The 17,617-nt window shown below is 39.5% G+C and overlaps 1 protein-coding gene across 1 annotated transcript in view; it reads right to left on the bottom strand.

The window, feature by feature from the left end:
• Positions 1-17,617, bottom strand: part of PSMD1 (proteasome 26S subunit, non-ATPase 1) — a 75,617-nt gene that overhangs the window by 17,637 nt on the left and 40,363 nt on the right. The window contains exons 17-18 of the mRNA XM_037406658.1: positions 9,117-9,231; positions 5,957-6,073 (exon numbers count right to left, since the gene is read on the bottom strand). Coding sequence (XP_037262555.1) covers positions 5,957-6,073; positions 9,117-9,231 — 232 coding nt within the window. The remainder of the gene's footprint in view (positions 1-5,956; positions 6,074-9,116; positions 9,232-17,617) is intronic.

The raw sequence follows: 17,617 nt of genomic DNA, 5'->3' as shown, positions 1-17,617 counted from the left end.
GCATGTCCTGCTGAGCACAAGTGTATTAAAATCACTTTGTTTCACACAAATGGAGTCTCACACCCATGAAGCACCAGAGCAGCCAGCCACTTTTAAACAGGAGCAAAAAAGCTGAACAGAACAACACTTCTCCAGTACAGCCAGAGGCATTTATTAAAACTGACAGGGGAAAACCAGCAGGTATTTCCATTTTTCAGTCTAAGTCAGTCCAGAAATTTGTGTGCTAATATTAGTCCTCTATTCACCAATTTCCCTTTGCATTGAAAAGTTTTTAGTTACTAGCCTCTGTCCCCAAAAGGAGGTGACAAACTTCCTTGCATTTATTAAAGTAGAAACAAAGAAGCCACATGTTTTCAGGGCAGTCACACAGACAGATGTGTGGCAGAGAGATACTGCACACACAATACAGGTTTATTCTGGATATACTGACTGAACTCTGCTCTTGCTTCATTCTGTTTATGCTTTTTCACACTCTCCTGATTTTTGTTCATAAAAGCTTACACTGACCTTTACCTGTTTAATATAAATAATTTGTTTCATATGCCTGACCTCTTGTACACTGGAAAAATACCTTAGTTTGCATTTACAGCCTTGTGCAGTATCAAGGGCAATCACATGCAGCTAGGTGAACCAAAGTCTTCCGATATTATTTGGGACAAACACACAGAGACACAAAAGCAACAAGTAAAACTACTCCTCTGGCTGAACTGAGCAGTAGGATTCCAGCGCCTCTGGAGCACATCATTCCCGCGACTCTGGCTTAGCTTCTGGGTTTGGAATATTTATAAAAACAGATGTTACAAAGCTTGTTCAGTGGACTGTAATGGAGCAGCACCTCGGGACAGAGAGCAGAAACGCTTTGCTCAGGAAAGGCGAGGCAGGGCTAGCAAGGGGAGTCATCCACCTCCTCTGGTCACGGCATGCTGCCCCTGTAAGCACCCTTTCCTTAGTATGCCTTCCACAGCTCCTACTCACATGTACATCAGTCCAGAGCAGATGACCAAAACATCCAGGCAACAAGCCCACCAGGAACCCACCAGCTGTGGCACCAGGAGACTGCAGGGCAGCTCGCTAACCAGGACACTGACAACTGCAAGGGACCAAAGGACAGAAACCTGGCTGCTAATCCTGAGCACCATCAATTGCCACCTCTCCAGGTGACACAGACAGGTTATAGCAGGGAATCAGCTGACAGCAGGCATTCAATGAAGCAGCACTGAACAGCTGCAATAAGAAATAGTCCTTATGTTGTCTGCTTATAAGAATACAAAGTATTAGTGCCATATCAAAAGTGCTCTGTTTTCAGATAAATTTTGCATACCCGTGCATCATGAGCCATGGATCACTGCCAAACCAGGAGATGTATTGAGCAAGTGTGCCCTTTCCAAAGGTTTACTTTAACATCAGTGGAGGCAAAATTGTTCTATGAAAGGGTAGAAGACTAACCTGTCTGGACTCAGGGACCAGGCAAACCCAGATCCAAGGATCGCCTCGACACTGGAATGCACAGTAGGCCTGCACACTTATTCAGGCTGCTCCTATAAAGCAAACACTTCACAGGAATGGGATTTTTTGGCTGGATCAGGTCTCAGCTGAAAATCTTCCTTCCTGCTGGGGAAAGCCTGCTTTGGCAGCTCTAGCTGTAGTGGTTCAGGAAGGCTGCATCATTGCTCCATCTCTTTGGAGAAAACAAGACCAGTACAGACAAAAAGCTCAGTTCTGCCTCTGCTGTTGGGGCACTTGCCTCCCACAGAACGGACCAAGATGACAACAGATAATTTCATAAACTGTTGAAACAAAATCTGCCGGTTTGTCTAGTAGAGCCCTTTAATCTGCTACTATTTTTCCTTTAAACCACAGCAACAATCACATCCCAAACTGCTGAATAGGTTTATTTAACATGCTATGAAACCCACAGGCTCTGTATCTCCCTTGAAATCTTCAAGCACTTCCAAATGCTATAAAATTTTTCAAATGTTATCAAGAAATTTATTTGGGTGACTTCCAGGAGCAGCAGTGAAACGTTAGTAAAGACAAAATGAGTCACTGCCTACAATACACACACCCATCATTCTGGTAATTAGTGCTGGCCAAAATGACATGCCACTGATTTCAAATGAAGCCAAATGTGCAACCCTGGAAACACTGAGAAAACAACACAGGCTTTAAGACATGAGAATGATACAGCACCATTTCCTACCACAAACCCAAGGGGCTGTCATTTATCAGGTTGTTTACCAGTTCTCTTTCCACCAGTCAACATTCATGCACATGAAGCCCATGAAACTGTTAAGAGTAAGACTTGCAGTTAACTAAGGAAAACAGTAGCAGGCGATGTGCACGATGCTTTTTGCAAATGCAAGTTCTTAAGAACAAGCGTATTTAGGAATCTGTTTTTAATAAAACAGGTTTTAAATTGTTCATGTGCTACCCATCGCCTTCATAAGTTGAGAGTTATTCTGCATATGCCTGCTCTTTCCCTACGCAGAAGCATCTAACAAACAGGCTTACATGAAGGAATGTGAAGGTGCTACTGGAATACAGCAAAAATCATTCTTGCATCAGACCAAGGCCTAGCATTTCATCTAAATGTGGAGAAAAAAAAAAGCGCAATCAACAACATCTTAAAGATAACAGGCCAAGATGACTGAAAGAAGATAGAGGGAAAGCTTTGACCTTGCTTATGATCTTCTCATATTGCCAAGATGACTATCCTAACACAGAAGCAAGGAAAAGTAAATTCAGGATGTTAAACGCGTGGTTTGTTGCCAAAATTGCTGTCTTAATTGCTCTGCAGATCACAAAAAAATAATGAAGTTGTCATTGATTTCTGTTACAATCACCTCATCATATCTCTAATTTAGGATTCCATTTCACAAAATAAACTTGTTATTGTTCTATATCCTGCACTAATATGGTTCTTAAATGTATCAGCCGAGGTCTTGAAAAATAATGCTGGCTGCATGCAAAGGAATTGTGTTTCAACTGCAAAGAGGCCAAATCAGATTTAAACAAGATTTGCTACGTAGCCCTTTTGGCACTTAAGCAACTTGCAAGTTCAAGGGACCTCTTGCATAATTGTATAATGACAATTCTTTATTTAAACTCTTTATTTAAACTCTTTATTTGTTTAAATAAAGAGTAAGCACAACAAACAGGAAGACTACTACAAAGGAAAGAAGACAAAGGGGATTTCGAAGGCATACATCTACATTCTCACAAGAAAAATGGTTTCTTTTAAACCACAATAATTCTTAAATATCTGTTCATTGCTAGCATTTTAGCATTGCAATGCTCAGCTCTCAAAACTTAAGTTATTTTATTCCTGAAAAACCTACTTCTGTTCAAGGAAGACTGTTTGCTACCATCTTCATCCCAAATTATCACCAGAGAAGTCCCTCTAACCCAAAGCTCAGAAACAGTAAGTTTACCGATAAAATAAAATGAAATCCCAGAACAGATAAAAACTGAAAATTAATGACAGGAAGCTGGTCACACAGTCACTACTAAAATCAAAGTCTCTCATATGCAAAGCACCACAAAGTATTTAGCAGCAATAAGATGACACATAAAATTTAGTTCCTCTGTAACCCCACCAAGACCACACGTACAGATTGTGGGATATGAAACCCGTCATGCTCCCCTTAATAGCTGCTTACCCAGTAATGCAAATATTCACATACTGCAGGTTAGATGCTTTGGCACACAGTGCACCAGCATGCCACTTAGGAATCTAATCAGATCAAAATATGTCACCATAATCCAAAAATGGCTATTTTACTGAACCCCACCCTTTCACATCAGAGTAAAACAATTTTGCTTCAGACTGGCAGAGAGCTCCAAAGAAAAGTTTCCCATGGATAATAAATAATTTAATTGACAGCATATTCCTCAAAATATTCCTTTTTTACTTTTGAGCAAGAAACGATGAAGGTTATAACTAACTTTTGGGGTGTTCAAAACAAAATTTATATACTCTGTGTTTAATTCCTAAACTAGCAGAATATTTCAGTGATTTATTATTTTATAATCTGCAGTGGGTCTGGGGGGCTGTTTGGTTTTTTTTTGTTTTTCGGTTTTTAATATCTGCCCCATTTCTATGGCTGGGTAATGAATTGCCTTCTGTATCTATGTCATGTAACACTGCACAAATTCTGGCTCAAACAAGGCTCTGGCATAAAGCTTTTTCAGTTCCTTTCCCCATTTTTAAACAAGCCACTGAACCCTACGCTATATATCTCATCCTGTATTTGCTAGCTAACTATTTTAATCACCAATTTAACAAGCCTAGGTATTACACATACCTTTGAAGTCAAGGTTACCAAGCCTTTCTGGGGAAAGAAATCTGACTTATTACACACCTCAAGTAAGCTGTATTTTTGCTAGCTGTTTTCCTGCCTGCACTTTCCTTTAGGATACACAGACTCTTTCATCTATCATCTCAAGAAGACTGAAACTCCAATAGGCAGACTCAGCAAATAATCCACAACTGTCTTGGAAGTCTGACTGATTCGGAGCAGTGTCAACTCCTATCCTAAGGGGATTACGGTGCTTTATAAACTAAAATGAATTTATTCGCATAACATCCTTTCACAGAAGAAAGTATCATACTTATTTCTTTCAAGTGGGAAACTGAGGCACACAAGAGCTATACAATTTGCCCATCATTAGAGGTGCAGAGAATGATTAAACCCAATCTCCTATACTGATGGCTGGCTTTCCAAGCACCTGACCAAGGAAGAAATGATAAAAACAACAAGCAGTTTCTTTCCTCAGAAAGATAATTCAACTTCACATTACAGAGACTTTGGATCTTAGAAGATGAGAGAATCTAATGTTAACTCTTAAGTGTCCTCCACTGGCTTATTCAGTTGAACTACAATTCTGATAATATAAATAATGATCCCAGATACTGCTCAGTGAAAACTAACTGGTTGGTGTTTTTTGGTTTTGGTGGAATTTTTTGGGGTTTTATATGTGGGTGGTTGTGGTTTTTTTTTTTAAATAATTCCAAGGAACAAACTGTCTGCCAGCACACGTTCCATGACTTGGAAATACCTGGATACCTGTATTTGTAGATTTCCTTCACTGACTTTCCCAAGTAAAATTTTCCACCAAAGATTTTTTTTTCTTTCTCCTCATCCAAATACAGTAAAAAAGTGGTTGTTTTTATCACAGTTCAATTTCTAAAATGACATCAAAAGCAACCCATGTATGACAGATGAGTAGCAAAGTACCAGCTACTGCTCCGCCTCAGCACTCACCAGAGCAGATGAAATGGGGAACCTCAGAGCTTCTATTAATGTGGACTTTAGCCTGTACAAATGTTTGCATATCATCATCTGTCATATATTCACAGGGCAATCTGTTTTTAAAAGCTAAACACTGCACATGCCATCCTTTTTGCCTTCTGAGCAGAAAGAAAAACTCCATTAAAAATCCAATGCACCTGCTATTAAGCCACTAAGCCAGTCCTGACAGCAGAAACTCTTTCACCTGAAAAGACTAGCTACAAAAGAAACATAGTTACAACAGGAGTTCCCTGCAGCTTGACAACACTCAAAACTAAGTCTACTACGGTCAAAACCAACTTCTTCACTAAATCACAGTGCTCACATAAATCACGAATATACGGGCCTCGTGCATGTTAGTGGAAGACAGTCACTTTCATATCATCGAAGATGCTTTTAGACCTTTTAAGAAAGAGCATTTATTAATACCTAGAATTAAAATGCTGTTATCTATCCACCATGTTTCAATCAGCGTGCATTGCTCCCCCATTCCAAAGTGAGCATCTGATCCATGCAGGAGCTTCCTGCTGTGCATCCAGCTCTGGCTCTTTACAAGACACATACACTTTCTTGCTAAACTTACATGCAGTGCCAAACCCTAAAGATCTGGCATCCAGGACAATTTTTCCACCTAACAAGCCAGTAGATAAAGTATGCCACACTACCTTTGGGCAGGTAATCTCAGTCTGCTGGATCATGATAAGGGCAGATGCAATCAAAGCTCCTTGACGTACGTAGTTCACAGGATCATTTGTCATTGGCTCAAGCAAATTAATTGCTTCCTAAAAAAAAAGAACACACAAATGAAAAACAAAACCCAAGAAATAAGCAGTCACAAAGTTAATACTGTTATTTTTAGTATCCCAGAATTCAGTACTCTGATGCTATCAGATATAAAATGTATTTTGCCTGTTCTTGGTAAATGAAGCAGAAACCTGTATTTCTGTGGATTTTAATCTAAAAATCAGGAAAAAAAAAGTGATGGATGGAACAAGACCTACGTGCAGAAATAGGGCAACAGATAAACAACAGTTGTTGTAAGCAACAGATGCATTCATCACATTAGAACTACTGACATGCCTTAAATCATACACATAAATTATTCATACACTTTGCCATTCTTACCAACAAAATACACCAGCATTACCTTCCTCTTCTGTATAAGGAACAAAGGAACCAGAGATATCAAACACCATGTTGGAGGTTAAAAAATGAGATGGTGAAACAATCCAGGTCTCACATTCTTGACTTTATGCTTTATTGTAAGAAGCTGTAACATTTAGCATCACATGAAAGCATTCATTTCAAACCTAAATCAGGTGGGGCTGCCTCTGAGCACCCGTATAGTAAATCCAGGTTTTTAAAACATTTCAAAATGCTCAGTTGCTTCTTCAAATTCAGTAAGTTCCCAACTAAATGCAACACGAATACGATCCACAATGACCTATCTGTAAGCATTCTGTTCAATGCAGTCATTGATTATGAAAAGCTGTAAGACAGTCTATTGTAATAGATGCTGCTTAGATGTACCCAAGACCAGCATGGGCAATGTGCAGGCATCTCAGACTAAATAATCTCTTGTAAGCACATTTTTTCATCTCCATTTACGGTTCTGCCACTTTGCAAGCCATGACTTAAATATACCCAGAATTACTACAGACACAAATTCATTTCTAATCATACAAGGTCCTCAGCACATATTACACAGGACAACTGCGCTCATCTAAACACACTGCTACCAAAATGAGATCCCTCTCCTTCCTCAGTTGCCCTTCAGCTACCAAGTCCCTTCCCTTTCCCCCTGCTAGCTGCAATCTTTGTCGCACCTCTCTGTGAGCTTTTCCAGCACAATTCAACAGAGAACTGTTCCCTTTTATGGTGTTATCTGGGTCAGTTTTCTGAGAGTTTGTGTCTGAACCAGCTCACTAGGGAACTGGACATGAGACAGAACAAAAGGTGGCAGGAGGGACCAAGACCACCTGTTTCAACAGCAGCAGGTTGTTAGTGAGCTCAGCCAGCCTCCAGCAACCATGCTCTTCAGATCTGAGCAGAATAAACCTGAGACAGCAGTTTGTACAGCCACGGGCTGCACAGATAGATTTCATCTGTGGCAACACAGGGGCTTTCTAAAAGCCCTCTGAAACAGCACGCGAAGCAAACTGTTAAGATACTCTCTGGAACAGGAGAGATAAGAGCTCAGCATATACCCTAAGAAACTCGGAGAGCCCTTTTAATCTGTTATGTGATCTTCTGATTACAAAGTCAGACAGGATCGCTTGGCAATCTCTTGTACGAAGCTCTCTCCTGTCCATACTTAAACCGAGGACCTGAGCATGCAGTCAAGTGCACGACTCTCCTAGCACAGACCCCTCTTGGTGTTCCTTCTGTCAGGGTAAGGCTTTTAAAAACAAGTTGATTTTATAGAAAAAACTATTTTTAAGAACCACTTCTAGAATAATGTCATGCCTGTGCTTAGACTGCTTTTGCCAAATGAGCTATTTTGGAGGCTATGCTTCTGCACCTGAAGATGACTCATTCGTTCTTTGGCACGCATTCAGTACCACGTATGGAACATCTACTACAACAAAAAGCTGAACTTTCTGATCTCCAAAGTCGAATATATTTGGGCCTTCAAAACCTACTAACATAAGCTCTGACATTTCTGCATTTAATCAGACAGTTTAGGTCTTTATCACACAATGTATCTGGAAATAAACCAGACTCCTTTGTGCAACTAAAAGCATTTCCACTTAAATCAGCTTGTCAGATGTAGTAGGTTAAAAATAATTAGCTCCTGGATTCCACCTTCCACTTAAGAATAAAGCAACCTGGATAAAAATAGGACCTTCAGTTTGCTTTCAAGTCTGTACGCTTTAGAGACTAAAGGCGGCAGGCAGTGCATGTCAGCATTCCACACATTTCACAATACAAGTGACATGCTGGGGAACACTCAGCTTGCAAGAGCCACAGACCAAGTGTTTAATACTAGCTGAGGAAGGGACAATACAGATAAGAATGAGATTTATCAAAGACTCAGAAGCATGAAATATTACTTCCATACGGACAGGCTGTGCATTTGTTTTGAAACTACGATTCAGTACCAGTACAGATTATACACACATCTGGGTGATGTAGATGAAGTTTATCCCCAAGTTTACTTGCTGCTTGTCCCAATGACCGCTCACTTCCCACAGCAGAAGTAGGAATCCTTTTACTCTAAAAGGTCCCGGCTATCATATGTGAGAATCATCCTTCACTGACACTTATAAAGTGAGAATAAAATTTACTGGCTGTGAATTACACATCTGGAACTCCAGTAAATTTCATTAAATTTCACTACACTTGGCTTTACTATGTGCATCTTCCATGAATCGTGTATCACAGGAAAGAAGAAAGAAGCTAGAAGTTAAGCAACACCCCTGCTGTTTTCCTGTCACTGGCACCCCCTTGTTCCCCATAAAGCAATCTGTAAAAGATCAACTCCAAGGGCAAAGGAGTATTGATTTTGGAGTAGTGAATATACATTTAAAGCTCAGTGGCAACTTGACAGTAAGAAAACTCTTAAGAAAAGTTTTGAAGACAAAATTCCAAGGATGTGGCAACAATCTATAAAAACATTCTTCTATTTTATCTACCCTGTACAAGGAGGAAAAGAATTCTCTATGACCAGGACAGTTAAATAATTTAAAGTAGCACTGCTCTACTCCAGCTGGCTAGCAGTGTACACGTGCAAGAAATCTATCTGTGTGTGGGATGTTTCCACACAAATGTCTCTGTGGCAAGAGAGCACAAAAAGTCTTGGCAATAGATGCTTCTGGTCCTCACCTTATTTCCAGTGCCCGCACAGCAGATACCCAAAGCCATGGCAGCCCCATAACGCACATGAGGATTGTAGCTCTCTGACAGCAAAGAAACCACACTTGGACACTGTTCAGGAGTCCTAAAGAAAGGCAAAAAAAGAATGTTATTTATTATTATTGTTCTCCAAAATATGGAGACTAGAAACGTTACAATTGCTCTTCCACATTGTATGTTTTGCATTTCTCAGAACACAACCAGTAGGATGGAACAAAGGGACTAAGAGAACAAGGAAGCGCACAACTACATAAACTTCCCTGTTGCTGCAGATACCAGACACTTCCCGCTACTGAAGTCTTCCTTTTTAGCACGTTTTCTGCCTTTCAAAGATTACCCAGCAGAATGATGTATCTATTGAGATTGAGGTCTTTATCTCTAGAAATCATGCTGTTGTGGCAGACTTTCCATTAGCAGAGGTTTACTCTCCATTAGAGTCACACATTACTAAATCTCCCATCAGCAGACACAAAACCCAACTCCAGTATCGATCAGCCTTCAAGGCTGGTGGGTCCCAAACTCCCTTTTCTGCTCACTGCTTCTGCTGACTCCTCCTCACCTTCACCCACTGCTGTAAATCAAAGCATGTGAGGAAATGCTGATACAACACACACTTCCAATCAACAATGTCTGCTGTTGCCTCCTTATAATATGATGCTGTGATGCTGCTGCCTTTTCAGAGATCCAAAATGGGAGCAAATGCTCCATGCCTCACCAGCTCAGAAACAGTGTCCTGTTGGTCATTACAGCAACAGAACTTCTAGCCCAGTGCTGGGAGAGACGAACTCTTAATTTCCTACAGCAAGAAGCACACGCTGCTAATTCAGTGTCTTGTGAATACTGAGCATTTCTGCAGTAGGGCAGAACTCACAGCTGTGGATACATGCATTTCCTTCCTGTGTTTGTAGTCATATTTATCACTCCATTGATTTTGATGCCACACAAACCACTTGGTATATCGTACACTGCCAATTTCAGCATTTCTAATGCAGCAAAGGCGAAATTGTTTGTAAAGTAAGCATCTCTGTGTCAGATGAGTCTGCATTCTGAACTCCTAGGTATTGCAAGCACATTCATCACAGCTGATCTGTTAAATTTACCCCATCTCATGACACCATGAACACAAGAGCCACACAGGAATGCAGCTGGCAAGTACACGCTTATGAAAAAGAAAGGCAGGAAACCATAAATCGCAAATCATTTAATTATGCCTGTTTTCAAAGCGCACATCATCTGGTTATCCACTCCATCTCACTGTGTTTTGCAGCCCAGACTAGCTTTTTAATTGTCACATTCACAATCCTAAAAGCAGTCTTGCAAGCCATTTACTTTGACTACAAACTGATTTCAGACTGAAATATATAAAGAAAGAGTCGAAAACACCTTAGTTTTAGCTTCCCTTCTTATGTTTGCTACACTGGAAGATGGAGGTTAGCAGCAGTATCTGCTGTACACAGGAATTACAGACACTTAATGATCCTACTTGATGCTATCAAAGCACTCAACTCAAGAGGTAGAAAAACCATTATAGAGTATGCTCCGGCACTAGTTTTATTTAAATGAATGCCTGAATCATAGAAAACAAGAAAAAAAAGAAAAAGAAAAAAAAAAGTCCTTCACAAGCAACAATCTGGTTCATTGTCTTCTTTCATTGTGACTGGGGACAGAAGACATGCTCATATAACCCCACACTCACACTTCCAATTATACTCTACATACAAAATCACTTAATTTCTACTCTAGCTATTACCTCTTTTCATTTTAATGTGTTCCCATAGTCTCGTCTCATAACTAGTCCTGAACTTTTCACAGCCCTCTCTCCTGATCCAGCTGACTGCAGACAGGCAGCACCACTGCACAGGCTCCAGTCCTCCCCAAGAACTGCTGAAAGGACCCGAAGGCACCCAGGTTTCAGAGGCTACTCAATGCCTCAGCAGTAATAGCAGCAAGTACCCAGGTCTCCTACCCTACTTCCAAGTGTCTTGTTTCTTTGTGAGTTTTGCTAAAACATCTGCACGGGGAGAGAATTCTATCTAGCATCGCTACCTTCAAAAAACCCCAAATCCCTCCAAACAGCAGCAGAAAAACCCCAACAACCAACACAAAAGAAGAGAGGAACAAAGGCAAAGTTGCTGGAAACTGTTGCCTCCAAGATGCAGCTATGGTGACAAATGTTAAGAAGGGGGAAGAGCTGGGAAACAGAATGATGTAAGGTGAAGACTATAAACTAGAAGACATTTAAAACTACCTGCCAGTCTCTTGCTTAAATAACAGCTTGGATGCTGACAATGATTTTCAAAAATGAGCTGATGTAGAGACCAGGAGTCACAAAACCTGTAATAAATGAGCCCAAGCATTCAGCTGCACAGAAGACTTCAGCTCTTGCACAAAGACTCTTAACACCTTTGTGTTTGCTTTACTTCAGCAAACGTTAAACAGGCAGATTGTGACACGAGGAAGAGAAAAACATCTTCTGGTAAAGATGTGATTATACACTTTGAAGCATTAATCATTAAATTCCTGCTCAGAAAGCTGGATTTTATAGAATCATTAACTTGAACACATCTTTTGTGTCTGCAAGCTCAGAAGTTCCCACACAGTTTTTATTATAAAATCAGGATTAAAGTACACTGATTATGAAATTCTTAGTCATATTTAAATTATTTGTGGCCATTTTCCCAAATGCTTTTCTCTCAAATCTATCCACAAAATGGTCAAACATTTTGACAGGAGGCCTTCTGTAAATCTACTTTGGGAGTTAAAGCTACTTAATGGGTCCGACTTTCCTCAGTAATACAGTCTTCTCGATCCTGCAATCTTCAAGTGTATTCCCATTCTAGTTCTCTATTACACGCAGAATTAGAAGTGGGTTGAGGAAGTGAAATGTCTTGTAAAAATGCTTATCAGAGGGACAGGACTTCAGTACACAAGAGCACTGTTGGCATCAATACTTAAGCAGTAACATTTCCTCACTCGCTTTGTAAAGTGTCTCAGCAATAAAGTCCTACACACTGTTGCCAAAGGTTAGCCCATATCAGCCCAAACCCACACTTAATAAAATTTGTAACACACAAAACATTTCTGTCAAGTGACCAAAAAAAAAGTAATAATTAAGAATCCCTCATAAACAGTTACAGGCTGCACTCATGCCCCCATGGCATTACTTCCAACTAGTAATCCAGTTAGGGAATATGTTTAAAGCACGACCACATTCTCCTTGCCCTGGCCGAGGCTTTCACCCTTCACTTCGAGCACAACCACAGGACACTCAGCACAGCAGAGGGACAATCCTGCTGCTGATGGAGGAGGATTTCACTTCACTGGTACCAAGCCCCACACAGGTTCTCTGTTTTAAACAGAGACCAACCCTTCGGCTCCCCACTGAAGACCTCTACCACTCTGTTGTGCTGATGGCTGAACCAATGTGGTTACTGAGTAGAAACCTTTTGTGGGAGAGGGAGAGAAGTAATGAAGAGTGTGAGAAAACTTAAAATACTTAAAAAAAAAAAAGGTAAATGGCTTATCAGAAGTCACACTCAGGAACAGGCTACTCTTGGTCAGTCCTAATACAGACATCTGACATGACTACAAGTTAAACAGAACATCCCATGAAATATCAGGATAACGTCTGGATATTCAGTGGGCAGAAGTTTTATCTCCAGACACAATTCCCCCCCAACCCTCTTAAAAGTCATAGTAAAAATTCTAAACCTAAATTATATTTAATATATTTTGAGGATAGAAGCAACGTACCACAGTCCTCTAGTCTGACCTTCCCATAACACAGTCCAGTAATTTAATCTAAAAATTCCTACATTAAAGCCTAAGGCACATCTCTAAACTGGGATGTATATCTTAGCAAGATAGGCAATGTCTATTTTTAAAAACCAAATTATCTTTAATGCACTGGTTCCTTCCTTTTTTCCTAACACTGGTTTTGCTCAAGCAGTTTGCTTTTGCAATTACATTTTACTACAACAGCAAAACGACGACAAAAGAACGGCCTGATTATTTCCTTCATTTTCATCTGAAAATTGCTCAGCTGCTCCTACATAAGCCATTAGAACAGACGTCAGTGAACCCAGACCCATATACAAAAAAGCCAACATCTCAACCAGCCTCAACTTTGTTCTGTTACCAGGAATCTAAATGAATCAAGAAGCCAAAAAAGCGTACAAGTTTATTCTAAAGGGCTTCAACACATTAGTCAGCTACAGCTTTATTCCCACTCTACACCAGAATAAGTTTTACTGTTGTGATATATGGGCTGCAGATGAAGGACTTCCGTCAAGATTCAGTTAACGGTTTGTTTCAGAAATCATAAACAAAACTGTGAAGAAAAACAAAGATGCACCAAGACAGCAATGACAAATTCTCAGTAAAACATAATAGCTACTAGCATTTTATTAGTTTTACTCATCAACTGCTGCTCTCAAAACCTCCACAAGAAATGAACACTATGCAGCTAAGGATTTTGAATCTTCACAGAAGCCATAACCAGACAGAACACAGAGGAGCTGCCTAACTCCTGCCCAATTACCTGAGCCTTAGCCTCAACTTTGATCTCATTCCTGGGGATGTTCATCTGCTAGATATAACTGAATATAAATGACATATTTATACACATATCAATGTTATACTCTTGATATAAAAGCTGATACTTAGCTTGTAAGCACCCTAGAATTTCTGAGAAACCAAAGAAAGTCTTGCATTCTTCATTATTTCCAAAGAGAGAGGAAGAGAAAGTTTTTCTTAAGCCTCCAGGACAAAAATTCACAATATAAACCCCAATATGTTAATTGTTAGTAACTCAGATCAACATGAACAAAACCACTCAGATCAGCTGGACACAGAAAATTGTTAGTTTTCTTTTCAGTCCCTCATGTTGACCATGGAAGGTTCCCCATAATTTGCAGAGAACCCCGAAACTGCATTCCCTTTTCACCATGAAACATTTCATATAGTAGCATTATTAGGAATCTGTAAGGTACCTAAACTGTTTGGTTTTATTTTCTGAAGGTAATTACAATTGCACCATCTGCAGATACTGTAATTCTTAGTAGGCTGTACCTACAAGAGCCTTATTGGGCTACCAAAAGTTGAGGAACATTGTTAGATACATCAATCCTGTTTTAACAATCCACTTGATTTATTTTTTTTTTTTCTAAGAGGCACACAACACCACCACAAGACAAATTAAAAACTCAGATTGCCATATCTTCAAGCATATTCCACTTAGTTTTAGATCACAGCCCAGTTAGAACCACATCCAAATACCTTTGCACAGCCTATTGCCAATTCTGTAGTGTTGCACACCTTGAAGGTTAGAGGACTATTTCAGTAATATTTAAACATGAAATCCTGTATATCTAAGATAGCATCAATAAGTAAATAAACCAGATATTGAAAATAAACCACCACAGTGGTCTTGTGATTGAGACTAAAAATGGAAGCGCCTGAAGCATCACTAACACATTTTTTTAGTCTAAATATTTAAGGACTTTACAACTCATTGAAAAATGAAATGTCAGAGAATTAAAGAACAATGTCAAATATATCTTTTAGATTCCTCTCCAGTCATATTTCAAAAGATTCTAAATATTTATGACTGTAAACTATTGGACACGAATAAATCACTTGATACAGAACTATTTCCACAAGTTGTTTTGTAGTGCACCAAGAGATTAAAAAAAAAGAAAAGCTTAACAGAAGTTTCATTTCATCCATAAATGAGTTAATAAAGAAGGAATGCAGATATCTAATGGCACAATTTGCAGTCATTTCTGAAGGGGGAGGCGGGGCATGTAGCAGCAGAGGGAAAACATAGAAAAGGTAAAACTGCAGAGAAAAATGCAGACAGACACATTTTGATGTAGATTATGCAAGGGTGTAAACCCCGTCTCTTTTTCTCTTGACAAAAAAATACCAAGATATTCCCCTGCCAGGAGCTTCCTGCAACTCTCTTGTGTGCAACACAGCCTCCTTCTCCACAATGTTTTTCTGAAATGCATCCTGGTTGCCTAAGCACGTATTGCTAAAGAATGAGAACTTCTAGGAAGCCTCCCACTGTCAGGAGGATGAAGCCGAGCACTGCCAAGAGGCACAGCAGATGAACTTGAAGGATATGCACCAGCTGAACAACACTGTCACCAGTGTCAGCTCACATCTAACGTGGACATGGCTCCATTCAAATAAAATAGTATTGGCAATCGGAAAACAGAAATAACAGGAAGGGATGGGGAAAAAAATTAGTATCTATGCATGGTTCAGATATTAAGGTACAGTGGACCAGGAGTGGGGTCTAGCAAAATTTAAGGTTTATCATCATTAACACAGGAAAGGAGCTGGATATGGGGGCAGGACACAGGCCTGCATAAAAAGCCTAGCCAGAAGCATACAGTGAAGGAACTACTGCAGATCCGTATCTATGAAGGAGGATATGTTTCTCAAATTATTCAAAACTGGGAGAGCTAAAAAAACCTCACAAAACGCAGATAAGTTTTCTAGCCATCTGCACCAAGCAGGTATACATGCCTAATGCAACTAAACTCATATAATCTTCCTCTGCAAGTTCTTAAGAAAACTGTTTTCATCTGCATTTTAAAAAAATAATTTCATTTTCAATTAGGTATGAATGCGTTTATGCAGATTTCACCAGAGCAATCTTCAGGCAACAGTACAGCCTTCTGCTGGTGCTTCATCAAGGTGCCTCTCCTCTCCCAACGTATTTAATTTAGTCATTCTAGTAGCTAAAAAGATGATTTTGTCATATAAATGACATTTTAACATCCACTGAGGCATTCCAGAGAAGTGGAAACACTTGATCTTCACTTTGACCAAAACACCTTTACCACATTAGCCAACAGTGATGCTTCTTGATAGCAAGACCTATGAAGAAAATTTATAGAGGTAATACAGAACTCAAAATTACGCTTCTGTAACTCTTGATACTTCCCCCACGCCGAATTGATTGAGGGATAGTGTCTACTGCACTGTGAAAGTGTGAGAAGTAAAAAACCCAACCAAGCAAAAAAAAACCCCCAACAAACAACCCCAAACAAAAAGCCCTCTTTCAAGATAATGCTTTAGCTCCAACACAGGCTTGCACCAGTAACACGCTGATGATCAGCAGATGGCTCTGATAGATGCATTATTTTTTTTCCCCTGGAAGTTTTAATTCTGTTCTTTAAATTCAGAGATGTGACCTGAAGAGTTGCTTGTGACACACACCCAGAAGGAGATCACTGAAAGTAAAGGATTAATCTATCTTTTACTATACTTTGGTGGTTTATTTGTTTTCCATTTTTTATGGAAACATACTGCCCATAGCTCCATCTCCAAAACATAGTAATAATTCCAGCTGTCTTTCAACAAGAAAAAAATAACTCAAGTGTCAATGATGAAGGAAAACAAGCTTTATCTGTACAATCAGAAAGAGTGAACACAGGCTCTGTTTATCCAATGGAAATTTTGGTAAAGACTTCAAGTACAGATAGATTTATTTTATAAATCTTGAAGGCCCTCCTGGCATTAAACAGAAACTTATTAGACGTAGGTCGAGCTTCAGGAAAACTGAATCCAGATGCTCAGTAGCCCAATACAGTATTGTCCTGTCTCAATTTCTGCTTTTTCTATGTTTTCATGTACTCTGCTCTCTCAGTTCTATCAGACATTATGCTGGGGAGGTGGTCAGATAAGAAAACAAAATTAATGTAGGTAGATTAATCTTTATTTCCTAATATATATTTTTCTGAAGAATGGACATCAAAAGTCAGTTGCAAATGAGTACAGCATGGAATCTTGCCAAAGGTTTCCTTCACACAGGAAAAATAAGGAACAAGCGAAAACTACTTTGCTATCGTATGATATGAACACACTTTAAGTCAAGTATTTCTATTAATTTCTAGCAGCAGCTTTCTTTTCGGCCCCAAAGTAGTTGTATCTTAAAGATATGAATGCTTTCTTTAAAAAAAAAAAAAAAAAACCACACACCAAAACCAAATATAAATTGATTCAGAGTTCACTGAGGACCCAATTCCCAGCTCAAGCCTGGTAAGCACTAGCAATTCATGGAATGTAATGGCCAATGACATACAGGGGGTCAGACTATGATCTCTTCTGGTCTTAAACTCAAAGACTATTACACACTTGTCCAGCTAATGTCTTTGGAAGTGAACTCTATTTGCATTTTAATGCAGAACTGTAAGATGATGTTAAAGACCATACACACATCCACTGAAAGCTGCAAGGGTAACAAAAGAGAACATTTGTGGTAATAAAAAGCAGCTGCAAGAAGAAAGATTTAAAGTAACAGTGTAACTTAAAATAGAGGGCTAGACAATACTTTCATAAAATCTCTCAAGAAAAAAAAACAACCACCAAACTGGGGTGTTTACAGGGCAGCAGAACTTTTCAGGGTTAACAGTGCTTCCATCCAGAGAGAGCAAGCGCGCAGGCATACGCACGCTGTG

Source organism: Falco rusticolus, chromosome 13 (genome assembly GCF_015220075.1).
Source record: "Falco rusticolus isolate bFalRus1 chromosome 13, bFalRus1.pri, whole genome shotgun sequence".
Lineage (NCBI taxonomy): Eukaryota > Metazoa > Chordata > Aves > Falconiformes > Falconidae > Falco > Falco rusticolus.
This window is presented reverse-complemented; position numbering and strand designations above follow the sequence as displayed.